The sequence below is a fragment of the Nothoprocta perdicaria genome, unplaced genomic scaffold (genome assembly GCF_003342845.1).
Source record: "Nothoprocta perdicaria isolate Ctin4 unplaced genomic scaffold, notPer1 scaffold_119, whole genome shotgun sequence".
Lineage (NCBI taxonomy): Eukaryota > Metazoa > Chordata > Aves > Tinamiformes > Tinamidae > Nothoprocta > Nothoprocta perdicaria.
The window spans coordinates 440,213-454,671 of NW_020454305.1; the positions used below are offsets into that span (position 1 = coordinate 440,213).

Consider the following 14,459-nt stretch of genomic DNA (forward strand, 5'->3'; position numbering starts at 1 on the left):
GAACTGTGACAATATACAAATTTGGGAAGACAGTATTTCATGCCATGCCAGCACATTTTCATTAGTGCCTAGGGGTCCTCGGAGCTATCTGGTGCCAGCTTGTTCTTTTGGAAAGCTATAAAATGTTACAAAGCTAGGGCAAAGCAACAGCCCACAGTGACAGTGATTTGTGAGATGCTACGCTGTGCAAAAAGGAGAGGGAAAGATCAGAGATTTTGCCTCCCACACATATGCATTTAGATGACAGTCAGGGATTCACAGGGTTGGAATAAATAGAATATCCTATCCCTGCGCTTTGAATAAGACTTGTGATAAAGTAGTTTTCCTTTTATGCAGTGTCTCTCATTAACTTGCACCTTTTGCATTGAGAATTGTCAGCTGAAGCCATTGACTGTCTGCCAGAGTACTAGGCCATGCACAGAACAAAAACGTAGAATCATGTTCAGAGTTGTTGCTCTGAAACCTGGCCTTGCTTCCATGCTGGTTTTGAGTCGCTGCTGCTAACAGGAAGACACTGTGGGCTGGAGGCTGCGACAAATCAAATGCAGAATCTTTTGCCTCTGGAGATGAAAAATGCAATTACTGATTAGTATCAAGATGGAGAATGATTTCAACCTTTTCAACCTAGTGTTCTGTACAGAACCATAAGCCAAAACTACTCTTTGTTGATAACGGTTTTTTTTGATTATTATTATTTTTGTTGTCAATAACTCTTACTGTTGTTACGGTGTAGAGTAGCCAGAAGGTTGCAGATTAGAAATAGTGATTTGCAGATCTATGCAGGGCAGTCCCACCTTCATCTACACAGACAGGTATATTCAGCAGGGAGGAGGAACAGGGAAGGAAACTGATTTTCCCCAGGACATGCAGAAGAGCCCGGGTTGCCCCTCACCATCCCCATTTCTTCCACCATGTTTATATTTGGATTCTGCCAGGCTAATTACTCAGCACAGCCGTGGTTATTTCAGTGTTATTGGCTCCAGCGTTATTTTAGATCACCCACAAAACTCTCAAAGGGCCGATAAGTGGAGGGCTGGGAGAAAAGTTGTTTGACCCAGTGAGCGCAGCCTTCTCCCTGCTTGCAGCTTGATGCATAATGTGACTGCCAAAATATTGGTATTCCCTCTTTCACTTCTTCACTTCATCATTTTCCACTGGGGAAAATATTATCTCACAGCAATATTATCTGCTCTTAGCAACCACAGCGATAATGTGTTGTGCTGCCCCATGTTCTGATTTTCTCTTCCTTTTCCTTGAAGCTATTTTGAGCAGTGAAATAGGATCTTTGTATTACAAAAGTTCATTTGGTTGAGCTTTTTTCTCTTTAGCCCTGTTTTTCTGTGAAATAAATACTGTGGCACTAGTAGCCAATTCTGCTCTTGCTAATTGAACATGGGCCAAATTAAGCTGCGTGTGAGGACAAGCAAACTGCATGGAATCCACTTGGCTCCTTCCCTTTCCTGCAAAGTTAAATTTGGTCTTACCATCGGGAGGGCACAGAGAGGATAAATTCCTTTGAATTGGAGGAGGAAGCAGGAGTGTACCAAGCAGCTTGCATAAGGCTCAGAAATAGTTTCCACTGTAATTGCCTTCCCTTGTAATCATCTATTTGTTTACAGAAGTAAATAACAGGCATTGCAGAAGAAATTCAAAAATTCAGACCCGTCAGTAGCTTTTACTGTGCAGGAGAATGATTGTCATGAATGGTATTGATTGGGAAATCATAGCTGCTTCAACATAAAATGATAACTTTTATGTCTACCTTGCTTCGGCGGCACTGAGCTTCCAAGTCAGACTAAGGACTTTCAAATGACAACATGATTAAGTTGGCAAATCCGGGGGGAGTCAGAAAACAGTGAAGGCACCAGAAGGCTGCACTGCTAATGCTCTTCCTGAGAACGTATAAAATGGATTCAAGCAGACGTGTCGGCTTCTCCAGATTACATAAAAATGTTATTTTCCCCTGCAATATAAAATATTGAGCACATATGCTATCCGATAAATTCAGTGTAGCCTTTGAGGAACGTAGTTTCAGGTCTGTTGGTTTTGCTTGTTCTTTCTTTAAGTCCTTAAGGTGGTGTCCATATTCCTACTTGGCATAATCCCTAAAATCTGCTGGTATTCCAGGAGAAGTTGTTGAATCATTTGAAGATGAAGCGTTTAAAATTATTAACTTTTTTTAAAAAATTGAGAGTTATTTTTCTCAGCAAAAGAATCACAATTCAGCCCCATTACACAAATTACTTTGCATTACACTTAGGTTTTATGCTTTAATATAACTACATGTGTATAATGCAATCACAGCTGTCGTGGAAAATACCAGTTTTGAATTGCAAGAATCTTTCAATTTTTTTTGGCTATAATAGTTCATTAACTGAGTCTGTGACACAGTCTATTTTTCAAGGTTAATGGTAAGTTATAACAATCATATATTTCTGAATTTTTTGAAACAAGAGATATGCAAACACAAAGATTTTATCTGAGCACTCACCTATTAACAAACTAAGCGTAGAGCCCTGTGCTGATAAAGGCAGGTTGGAACTGAGATGCAATACTTTGAACTTATTATTTAGGGTAAAAAATGTAAGTCTTGAGTGATGATCTTGAGAGAAAAGGTTGAAACTATAAATTCTTGTATTGTCACCGCCAGATTCACCCAAGCCCGTGTCACTGTGTCATATCTTGCACTGCAGCTGCACTGAGCTACGAACACTCAGTCTGTGTTGGCTGTGGGGTGACAACTAGCTGAGTTTCTCCAGCTCCATCTGGTCTCTGAGAACTTAGAGGACACGGAGTATCTTCCCTCTGTCTGTGCTGCTGGCTGGAGCAATCCACATACCTCCCTTGAGCTACACCTTCAGCTTACATCCATCCCATAGAAAATCTAGTGCTGGAGTTGTATATGTTGGATGGGATTGGAGTCATCTAGCTTCTTCTGGCATGATGAAATGACCAAGGGCAGAGAAGATGGATGTTGCCTGTATTCATGTCCATTATTACTTTTGCATTGCTGTTTCAGCAGGGAGGTTTTTTAACTAGTGCAATTGCTGTTCTAGGACACGCTCTTCTGGAAGACGAAAACAAGGTCTGGCACCTGGTGCGGCCGGTGGATGAAATCGATGAAGGCAAATCGAAGCGGGGCAGCGTGAAGGAGAAAGAGAGAACCAAAGCCATCACTGAGATCTACCTGACAAGACTTCTGTCTGTGAAGGTGGGGCTTAGGGGCTGTTTTTTCACCACACTTAGGCAACCCAAGAACATGCCTGAGGAGGATATAAGTTATGGGTATAACTTGAAATATAGGAAGTTCCATCTGCATGTGAGGAAGAACTTCTTCGTTGTGAGGGTGACAGAGCCCTGGAACAGGCTTCCCAGGGAGGCTGTGGAGTCTCCTTCTCTGGAGATCTTCCAAACCCGCCTGGATGCCACCCTGTGCCCCATGCTCTGGGTGTCCCTGCTGGAGCAGGGGGTTGGACTAGATCTCTAGAGGTCCCTTCCAACTGTAACCATCCAGTGATTCTGTGATTCTGTGATAAAGTATATTTCCCAATGAAAGCTGAGAACCATAATTCTGCACTAGTTAAATGAGGGTTTTTCCTGGAGTATGAAGATAGATACTGTCTGCTGTGCCATCTGTTTCTATAAAATTCCTTTATTTTGAATCAAATCCTCTATATGCTGCTGCAGAGCTTTGTATTTCCCTGTTTTTGTTTGTGGATGATGCTGCAAGCTAATCTAGGAAAACATAATAAAAATACTTTCATGTGTTAGCAGTTCTTTTAGAATACTTTTAGTGCTTTTACAGCAAAGTGTACTACAGCCAAAATAATTTTGCTAAGTAGTTTTTCTTGCAGAAAGAATGATTTAAATTTTTTCAGAATAATGTGTTTACTGACCCAAAAGCCAAGACCCAGTGACTGTTGCTGGGAAGCTGAGGGTGGTTCAGCTCCAGCTGAGCCCATTTGGCCAAGTGTAAAAGTGGTTGTGAAGGAAGGTTTGTGTATGGAGGACGTGGGCTCGGGACAAAGGGCCACCACGATGCTGGTAGCCCTCTCTTGTCAACATTTTCACTGCAGCCATCCCTTTTCTGAGCCTGATGGGGTAACGAGGTTACAGATTATGGCCAGTTTGGAGCTTTGCTAGCCTATGTGGAGCAGGGGCGTGATGGTAGAGTGGGGGCAACCCTTGGAGAGCACTTTCCTCCTGGGCCTCAGCAGAGCCCATGGAGTTGGGCCAGGTTCAGTGTCTGATGAGACAGATCTCTTGCCTCCAAACAAAAAACTGACATATTCACTGTTACTTATTCCTCTCACCTCGTTTCAAAAAATTGCTGTAATAGGATGTGATGCTCTGGAGTCAGGGAAACTGGAAGTGGAAGCCTCAAAATAAGCAGAACGTTGCTCACAGTTATTTCAGGTGTACAACGGCCTTCAACTGTGTACATATTGTAACTTGCAGCCAGGTTTTGCCTCTTCTATCTGTCAAGCACAACGCACGCCCTTGTGTGTTAACCATATAACAGGCAATGAAGTCACAATCTTTCACACCAGAGCATAAAACCTATCTCTGAAAGGTCGTTGCTGTTTGGCTCTTGGCAAGGTCTCTGCATTGAGAAGTTAGTTGTTTTTCTCATCGTGCACCCGTAGTTTGCAGAACAAAGACCTGCAGTTACTGTATCTTAAATACAGGCCAATAGTTTAAATAGAGGGAAAAAAAAAAACAATCTAGGATGACACTAAAATCAGCAAATGTAATAAATTGTTTTTAATTCATTTTCAGGGGACACTTCAGCAGTTTGTAGACGACTTTTTCCATAGTGTGCTCAACTCCAATCACGTGGTGCCACCAGCTGTGAAGTACTTCTTTGACTTTCTTGATGAGCAAGCAGAAAAACATGACATCAAGGATGAAGATACCATCCACATCTGGAAAACAAATAGGTGCAGTCTGAACAAAAATTTGTTTTGCAGAAAAAATAATGTTTAATCCCTGCTCCAGGGCAGCATTCTAACCACAGATCAAAGTGGCATATAAATGTCATTTATAATTCTCAGTATAATTTTCATTGATATAATATGTTTCTGTTGATCAAAAGGGTTCCCCCTAAGTCTAGAAACTGCAAAAAATGAAACCCGCTTACAATGGGTATTTTTCCCCGTGATTTTTTATGACTTTCTGTCTGTCCTTGGTGTCCCTGCAACTGAGGTTTCCCTTCTGTGCTACTCCTTCATAATAAAATCTCCCAGAAGAGCAAGGTGCAATTGGGGGTAGATTTATCTGTTGAAGCACAAAACCTACTAAGATGTTAGTAAGAGTGTTTCTTTAACCACATATCTTTTCTTTTGCTGTTTTGGGGTGCTCAAAGTTCTTCCCAGATGAATTTTTCTCATTTGGATGTAACAGTGAGAGATGTAAAGGCATTGTTTCCAGACATGTAAACTAGACATCAGACAGTTTATGTAATTGTTGAAATATAAAATTAAAATTCACTGCAGTGAAATCAAAATGCAAAACCCACATTTAATTTCATTTGATTTTTTGTTGCTGCTGTTGTCGAACATTTGTAGTGTAAAATGGATTATTTATCTTTCTCCTTGCTTTGCAGCTTGCCTCTTAGATTCTGGGTAAACATATTGAAAAATCCCCATTTCATCTTTGATGTTCACGTTCATGAAGTAGTGGATGCCTCCTTGTCAGTCATTGCACAGACTTTCATGGATGCTTGCACAAGAACAGAGCACAAATTAAGCAGAGTAAGTGATTTGCATTCTACCTCCTGACTGCGTTCATGCCTGACAAGACAAAGGGCATCACTGTAGACAATACCCATTCTCGGAGGAGATAAAGCATTGATAGTTTCTTTTTAATTTTATAATGAAGTTAGCATTTCACTGCTTAACAGGTTGGTGAACATGTCATTGTTACTGTGTTGCCTGCCAAGTGCTATTCATAAAAAGGCAAAAAAAATTCTAACTGCTGTTAGAAAAAGCAGATTTGAGAAGTGATTTTTTTCATGTCCACCGTAATTTAGAATCATCTTGCATTGATATCTTTGTAAAATCCAATAATAATGTCATATGGCAACCTCTTTCCTCTAAGACAAATAATCCTGCCCATATACCAAGGAAAATAATCCAGATGTTGATACCTGGAAAGCTTGAGTGCATGTGTTATAAAGGGGTGATCTTAAACATTGGCTTTCGATTACTTTCTAGAAATGTTCATAAATCAAGTATGTTTCTCTCTATTACATTTTTTTCAGGATTCTCCAAGTAATAAATTACTTTACGCAAAAGAAATCTCTAACTATAAGAAAATGGTGGAAGAGTAAGTATAAAAACACCTTCTTTGTATTTATTCACAGTTGTCAAGATTTAAAGTCTTTATGAATGTATTCAGTAACTGAAGAAGTGAGGGAGTCAAAGTCAACTGTCAAGTGTTAAGGATTTTACACTTGAATGTTAAAACGTTCCCTTGTTCATGTGAGAGGCTGGGAGGAGACAGAGAAGAGCAGGGTGTTGCTGGCAGCTTTGAAATGAAATGTTTGTTCACGTGTATGCAGATAGACAGATCTCAGTGCTGTTTTCACCATTTCTTTTCCTTACCTATATAATCTGTTAACCAGTGCTGCATTGCCTGGAGAAGAGAAGGTTGAGAAGAGATCTGATCAATAGGTATAAAGTACCTGAAGGGTGAATGCAGGGAGAAAGGGGCCAAGCTCTTCTCAGTGGTGGCCAGTGACAGGACAAGGGACAATTGGTGTAAGCTGAAACACAGGCAGTTCCATCTCCCTGTGAGGAGGAACTTCTTTCCTCTGTGGGTGCCAGAGCCCTGGAACAGGCTGCCCAGGGACGTTGTGGAGTCTTCTCTGGAGATCTTCAAAACCCGCCTGGATGCCACCCTGTGCCCCGTGCTCTGGGTGTCCCTGCTGGAGCAGGGAGCTTGGACTAGATGATCTGTAGAGGTCCCTTCCAACCTCAACCATTCTGTGATTGCCACAACTGAGTAGGCACTGACTCCCCAAAACGTTTGCACGAACACAGCCCTTCCAGCCTCTGGCTTTGGCCATTTGCTAGCTGGGCAATTGCAGAGTCTGCTGCAGGAGAAGCACCTTGCTAGCCAGTGACCTCCAAAGCTTAAAGACCTCAAATAAGGATCAGCCAGAATTAGATATAGATCTTTTTCCAATGATATGGTACTGTATATAAAGGGCAATTTGCTTCTGTTGCTAATGCGTAAATACTAAAGGGTAGTGGGAGACAGAATTATTAAATGGACCAGTTGCAGTAGAACAGCATCTACATTGTTAGGAAACGTGTTTAAAATAACTGCAATCCCCAAATGCAGAACTACTAGAAAACCACAGTGTGCTTCACCTAATTGAACCTTTTTTAATATTTGTTGCAGTTACTACAAAGGTATTCGTCAGATGGTGCCAGTGAGCGACCAGGACATGAATACCCACTTAGCAGAGATTTCTAGGGTAAGCGTATCCTAACTTTCCTTCTCCTGAAATTAGAGCCCAGCTCTCGTTTTCACTGCCTTCTCTATGAGTGAGTTTATTGTATGTGCTAAAATAAAATGAATAATTTCATATATCTCCGAAATACTCTTGCTTAGTGTAGCGATTTTTAGGCCTTTGAAATGCTGGTTATTGAATGGAACCAAGAGCTGTTACTGCCACAAATCTATTTGAATGGTCGTGGTGCCAGAAAAAAACGTGGCAGTTTTCATGTCTACTGTAGAAAGATTGTAACGCTGTTCAATGGTGTTTTCTCTTGGCAGTTCATAGAGGATTTTTAGCACTGATCATACTGATAATAAGTAAAAACTGAGTTCACAGAGTGATACTGTAGGAAAAATCAGATTGCAGAGATGAAGGGGGAGGCCTGTGTGTTAAGTGCAGCATACCTCAGAGCTCTTCACACAAGAAGAACCATGCACCGAGCGTGAGCAGCTTACCAAGTGCTCTGTAAAGCACTGGCTTTTCTTTTCTTCTCCTATACAAGGCTACTGTGGGTTGCCCATCATAGGGGAGGTAGGAAGGGGGAGCAGCATTGGCCTCCCTGGGGACTCTGGCTTGCGGCAGGAGGAGCAGAAGTGCCCCAAAACCGGCCTCAGCCTTGAAGGAGCCCGTGCAGGCGGCAGCTCCGCTCAGCCGGAGCAGCCAGGCCCCTCAGGAGCCTCCCTGGAGCACAGGGAGCCAGGAGCAGCCCTCGCCAGCCTCGCAGACCTGCTCTAGCCTCAGCAAAGAGATCCTGCATATCCTGGCCGCTTTTCCTGCTGAGTTTAGTCTGAGACCTCTAGTGTTATGAAGATGTTTGGGGAATTTCTGTAGTTTATTTATTTCAATGCCCGTAGGACCTAACATTTCTCCGATCAACTTCCTCGTGAGAACATTTCTATTTTCAGTCATTCGCTACACAACTCATCTGCGGTGACATTTCATTTTCCAGTTCATGCTACTTATCTCAAAAAATGAGACGTTAGTAAAATTAAGATGTTTGGTGATTAGAAATAAATATAAAAGTATGTTTTAAAATCAGCAGAATTTATTGATCCTTTCTATTTACATTACAAATTGTGATAAAATAAATGTGTAAGGATTAATAGAAAATTCCAGGTTTTGCCAGCTCAAGAATCGACTCACAGAACAAAGGAAGGTGGATATCTCTCTGCTGCTTTATACCTTGGGAAATCATTTATGCCAGAAGCAATATTTTTAAATTTTTAATTTTCTCTGCTAATTTAAAAGACTTAAAGGCATGGAGGGAACCTCGAATTCTGTACATCTGAATGAAAACAGATGTTTAGACAGATAGAGCACATTCACTAAGATGTCAAATGTCGTGGAGGGAGGGAGGAAGAGATAGTGCTGGAATTATTTCCTGCTTCATTTAAAGCCTCTTTTCTCTCTCCCCTTTCCATATTTGTGATCCAGATGGATTTTTTCCGAATATACATGTTCTTGCAGACTTGATGAATTACACCTTTGCTATAATGAGATATGAATAGTTTCAAGCATTTAAAAAGAGCTGGAAAAAAAAAGGGGATTTCAAACAGACATGACAGTGACAGGACCAACATTTAATAGCTCAATAATTTGCAGATTGTGCTAACTAAATGCTCTGGTTGTATGTAGCCTTATTTGTAACAGATGTTAGAGCTGCGAGCTGTGGTTTGACATTCTGAGTTCAAAATATTTGCCACCTCCAGTGTCAGAGCTGTGGACAGTCTGGAAAAAAAACAGCAGGGAGAAAACTGTGATCCAAAAATCACCAAAGTTTTCTCACTCCTTTTTTCTTCCCAAACCGTCAACCTAACAAAAGTTACAGGATGCAGATCTTGACTGTGAAAATAGAATTGTCTGTTATATCCAGCAGTCGTGCATGTGCATAACTTTCAGCTGTCTACGATCATGTTTTGACATGTTTGCCACTCACTTGTGTTGTTTAACAGGCACATACTGATTCTCTAAATACACTTGTGGCTCTGCACCAGCTCTACCAGTACACTAACAAATACTATGATGAGGTAAGTTGCGGGGTTTGGAGTTCGTTTTTTTAATAGTATCAGTGATAATGTGTTATAAAGGCTAACATGAGTCTAAACAAAAAGGAATTATGATTCTCTGGATAATCACGTAAAAGCAATGCTAAACAGATACCTCTAACTTTACGCTTATACCTGTCACTTGGATTTATGCTGCTGAAGGGGGTATACTTATAAGTGAACAGTTTCATTACGGGTTATCTGGTTTTGATTGTGATAACTTAACCAGATCGGAAGGAGAATCAGATTTAAAAATTATTTCTGTATGGTTCTTATGCCATCCTAATTCCTAAGAATCAGAATTTAAGAATACCACTGAGCAAAAACCAATCCTCAGAGATTAAGGTTCAAGCTAGTAGCTTTTTTTATTAGGAACAACCCATGAAAATCATTTCACTTGTAGAAATGGAGCAATAGATTTTTCATTAATTAAACTACACTTCAAACTTCCAAACCTGCTACAATCCCTGTAGCACCATGAAAATGAAGTGTGTGCCCAAGGTAAACCAAGGTAGAAAACCTGCTGAATATGGTCTGATGCACAAGATTGCTCACAGTCCAAAATGTTGCCTGGATTCTGCAGGATGTGTGGAAAGGGAACAAAGGATATCCCAGTGTAGCTGGGCTGTGGCTACGGCTCTCCAAACGTAATCTGAAAACAAAAAGAGAGAAGGGAACTTGCATTCAAAGGTTTCCATGGAAATGAATGTGTCCAGAAAACTCTTAGAATTAAATCAAAGGAGGTAGGAGCAGATGCTGGATCAGAAAAGGAGCGCAGCACATGCGAGCTCCCTTCAGTTTGTCTCGCGCCTCACCACAGATCTTGCTTTCACTCACACTTACCCTGACGGCAGCGAGTCTCCTGCTCAGCTTCCCTGCAGCTGCTTTCTGCAGCAGCAGCAGCCCCAAAGCAGATGTAAGCAAGGAAAATCACCTCAGCTCAAGCGGCCTGCAGCAGGTGCCAGTGGGGAGACGGGCAGGGACGTGCAGGCCAACGTGGCCTTCCTTGCCCTTCTTCCACAGCAACGAGTAACCTTATTTACACTTTACAGTGCATTCCATATATATATATACATGTGGATATATGGAGAGATTTTTATATATCATATATGGCATATATGATATATAAACATAAACATATATATAAAATACAGATATATATCCGTGGCCCGATCTGTTATAGAAAGAGTCAAGGAAGCTGGGTAACAAATGGATCCCAAGGCCCCGGTTCTTCCACACACCCATATTCCCGCTCCCAATCACGGTTTCTGGATGCTCATTTTCGCTGGCAGGCAAAGGCAAAGGCTGCACCTCGTTTGTTTTGAGCAGCCTGCTGGGGTTTATCAGCGAAAGGGCAGCCAATCTCAAGGTCTATCTGCAGCTCTTCCTTCCCCATACAGCGCTGCAAAACAACAAGGTGCGTGTGATCCATGGCTGCTAACTTGGAGTTAGGGAGATAGTCTGTCAAGGACCATGCTGTAAAATTAATTGAGCTTATTTGTTTTCCGTAAAAATGTTTTAATTTGCATAAATTGGACCTTTTTGCAGCTGCCCTTGTCTTTAATGCTGAAAGTGTGGTTCCCAGCATGCGCTGTTCCCTGTGCTTCTCTGCAGGGCTTGACAGTGACTAAGTGGGTACAGTCTAATTGTCCAAATTTATAGGAAGGGTATGTTCACCAGCAGAGATAATCATGAATTATTTAGTCAAGATTCAAGGAGTTGCAGCTAGACATAATTGGTTGAATTAGGAAACAATATCAAATTAAATCTGGCCAAATTTAAATACTGTAATAAGTATTTATTAACTCTGTTGCCATGCTCTAAAAATAAAACTCTTGAAATAATGATTTCTAAACAAATTTGCTGTAGTGTTTGAAAATCAAGTCCTGTACCAGTCCTTGAAAGTTAAATTAGGAGCTAGATTGATACTGACTTCATTAATTCCCATTGTCAATAAAGTGTAAGAAGTGGTTAGAGTAAGGTGGTGACAGGGAAACCATTTCTCCTGCTCTTGCTCTTCAAAGTTTGTGCAGTATTGAAACATAGCTAAAGGTTTCTGCATTATTAGTGGCTGACTTTTATTAATAAAGTCAAGTTTTAGGAAAGGAATCATTTCGCCATTTGACACATTGTCCTAATGGAGAAATCTACTAGTTTGTGGAGAAGTTTCCCTAAAGGATAGCGGAAATGAAAACACTCTGAACCCTTTGAAATTTGATATTGAAAAGCCCTAGAAAGCTCTATTTGAGACAAATCCCTCTCATAATAGTTGACCTTTTCTAGTTCTTGCTTTAAAATCCCTGGTGTCTGAGGGCCAAGCCCGCCTGCACGGAGCCTGTGGAGGAGGGAGGCCGCGAGGCCGCGCGCGGCGGCCGGGGGCTCCTCAGGGACCTCGGGGCTACCCGGACCCTGGGACACCAGGCCAGGAACTCAGACACATGGCCCAAAGAGCCACATGGAGGGTGTCCATGGACCCTGGTGCAGCAGACAGGCCGGGGCCTCAGCCCTGCTCCCAAAGAACCACATGGAGGGCACCCACGGCCCCCAACACAGCGACCAGGCCGGGGCCTTGGCCCTGCTCCCAAAGAACCACATGGAGGGCGCCCACGGCTCCCAGTGCAGCGGCCAGGCCGGGGCCTGAGACACTTGGCCCCAAGAGCCACAGAGGAGCCATGGGCAGAGGAGGTCGCTCAGCGCTGGAGCTCTGACCCGCGCGGCCCATCCAGGAGCTCCCCCCAGCCCCGCTCCTGCACATGGGGCTTAGGTAGCTCCATGAGTGACCACGAAGCCCTGCAAGGTGCGGCCTAAGTAAAACCAGGCTCTTCCATAGCTCCAAAATACAAGTTTTTGTCCGCTGCCTGCTCCGTCTTGGAGTGCTGTATTTCAAAAGATAAAGTACGACCTATTAATTTGCGTGGATCCCAACATAATGGGAAACATTGCAGCAAGTTAGATAAAGTAATGGAGACAATTATTTTTATTGTCCTCGTGTAAAAATGGAATGTGGGGCTGAGGAGATGGACTTTATCTCTGGTACGGAGTGAATGCAAAAGCCTCTGAAAAGCCAAATTACTGTCAAACACTTAGTCCGGGAACTGTCCATATATTTTGAGCCAAATGATTCCAAACATTCTGTGTTTATTTCTTCCAGATTATAAATGCACTTGAAGAGGATCCAGCTGCACAAAAAATGCAGCTTGCCTTCCGTTTACAGCAAATAGCAGCTGCATTAGAGAATAAAGTGACTGACCTTTGACTCAAAAGCCGCAATAAAGAAATCTGATCTAAAGATGTTCAAATTCATTCTTCCTGTTAAGGAAATAATGTTCTATTTTTTAATGTATAATTACAACTTTAAATGAAAGATTTCATGTTTTTTTGATAGCAGAGGTGTAATGTAAAAAACTTTTTACTGTAAATTATGCTTCTAATTAAAAGCTGTGTTGTGTGTAAATGAATCTTCTTGTGGGAAAGAGAGTCCTTTGGTTGGGGGCAGGGTGGGGGGTGGAAGGACGAAAGCTTATGGTTCATTTAATTTAGTAGAATCTGAAAAATCCGCATTTGCAATTCATTATGCAACTAAATTCAATGCTATAGCATCCTTCCTATTTTAAGCAATATTTATACTAGGAAAACAATGGCATATTCAAAGAAACATGCAATATCCCCTTTTATTTTGATAACTGGAAATTGACTTCCATACAGCCCTGAAAGGGCTTTGTCTGTGCTCATAAGGAACATAGAAAAACCATGTATCTGATTTTTCCTCGAGATCTGGGAATAGGATTTGTTACCACACGCAGTTCTTAATTGATTTAATTATTTATGTCCATGGTAATGCACAGTACTGCACCCACCACGGTTGGTTGCAATGGAAGTAAAATCCATTCCTGCAGGAGGGTTCTACTGACAAAGCCTCCTTTGGTTCAGAAATCACTGCAAAGGAGAATTAGCTCTTAAAACTTTACAACTTTTTTGTTATTATCGTGAGTTTTATGATATATGCTAATGTGCCTTACTTGTACTAATTCTGTGAATCTGATGAATGGTTTTGTAAAAAGAAGCAGATCAGAAAAAGAAATATTTATGTGCTCTTGAATGATTTTTGTGTGAAAAACATGACCAGCAGAATGCTTGTAATTAGCTGCTTGCCGAGAGTGTGCTGTTTAACATGATTTGATTATGTATAATATCTTATATTGAATTGGTTCTGATGATTTTTTATTTGAATCTTGGAACTGTCCTAGGATACCACCATTTGTTTTTATTGTAATTGTGCTGTAAAATACTAGTATGATATTGGAAAAATCATATACCCGTATGCCGAAAACCACTCGATCAGTTTTGAGCCTTGGAATGCTGCATTTGATTGAATACACACCATAACCCATAGCAACGAAAATCAAAATAACCTGTCAAAAGTGTGTGTTTACAATATAGGTAAGCTCTGTACAAGTCAAAAAGTTAGGTACGTCCTTCTTAACTTGCTGTGTTGCACATCAGAGAACTTCATTCCTTTTTGTCCTGCAAGTTCTTGGCAGTAAAGTAGCATTTTAACGAAGCGCTGCCGTCTGTCCTGGTTCCCATTCCTTGTCCCGCCAAGCGCCCGGCCCTGCCGAGTCTCAGCAAGCTGCACAGCTCCTGCTGCCCGCGCTCCCTGCCCAGTAGGTCGTCGTACAATGAATTTACTGTTTGTGGATCTTTTTTCCTTTTTGAAATCGCCCTAGGACTTGCCAATGGGCCTTTCCTTCAGTTTCCAAAAGTCAGAAGACCTCACCAGAACTGGTTTCCTACCAATGGCCTGGGGTGGGGGCTTAGTTTTGTACTCAAGCTCTTGTATTTGTGGATAATCATTCCTGAACCTGCCTGCCTATAAGTTATTTTACACTTCTTAGGACTGAGGTACC

At 41.6% G+C, this 14,459-nt stretch overlaps 1 protein-coding gene across 1 annotated transcript in view; it reads left to right on the forward strand.

The window, feature by feature from the left end:
* PLXNB2 (plexin B2) overlaps positions 1-14,459 on the forward strand; it is a 111,343-nt gene extending 96,884 nt beyond the window's left edge. The window contains exons 30-36 of the mRNA XM_026053801.1: positions 3,057-3,211; positions 4,780-4,940; positions 5,606-5,753; positions 6,263-6,327; positions 7,408-7,483; positions 9,460-9,534; positions 12,704-14,459. Of these exons, the coding sequence (XP_025909586.1) occupies positions 3,057-3,211; positions 4,780-4,940; positions 5,606-5,753; positions 6,263-6,327; positions 7,408-7,483; positions 9,460-9,534; positions 12,704-12,808 (785 nt within the window). The 3' untranslated portion in view covers positions 12,809-14,459. The remainder of the gene's footprint in view (positions 1-3,056; positions 3,212-4,779; positions 4,941-5,605; positions 5,754-6,262; positions 6,328-7,407; positions 7,484-9,459; positions 9,535-12,703) is intronic.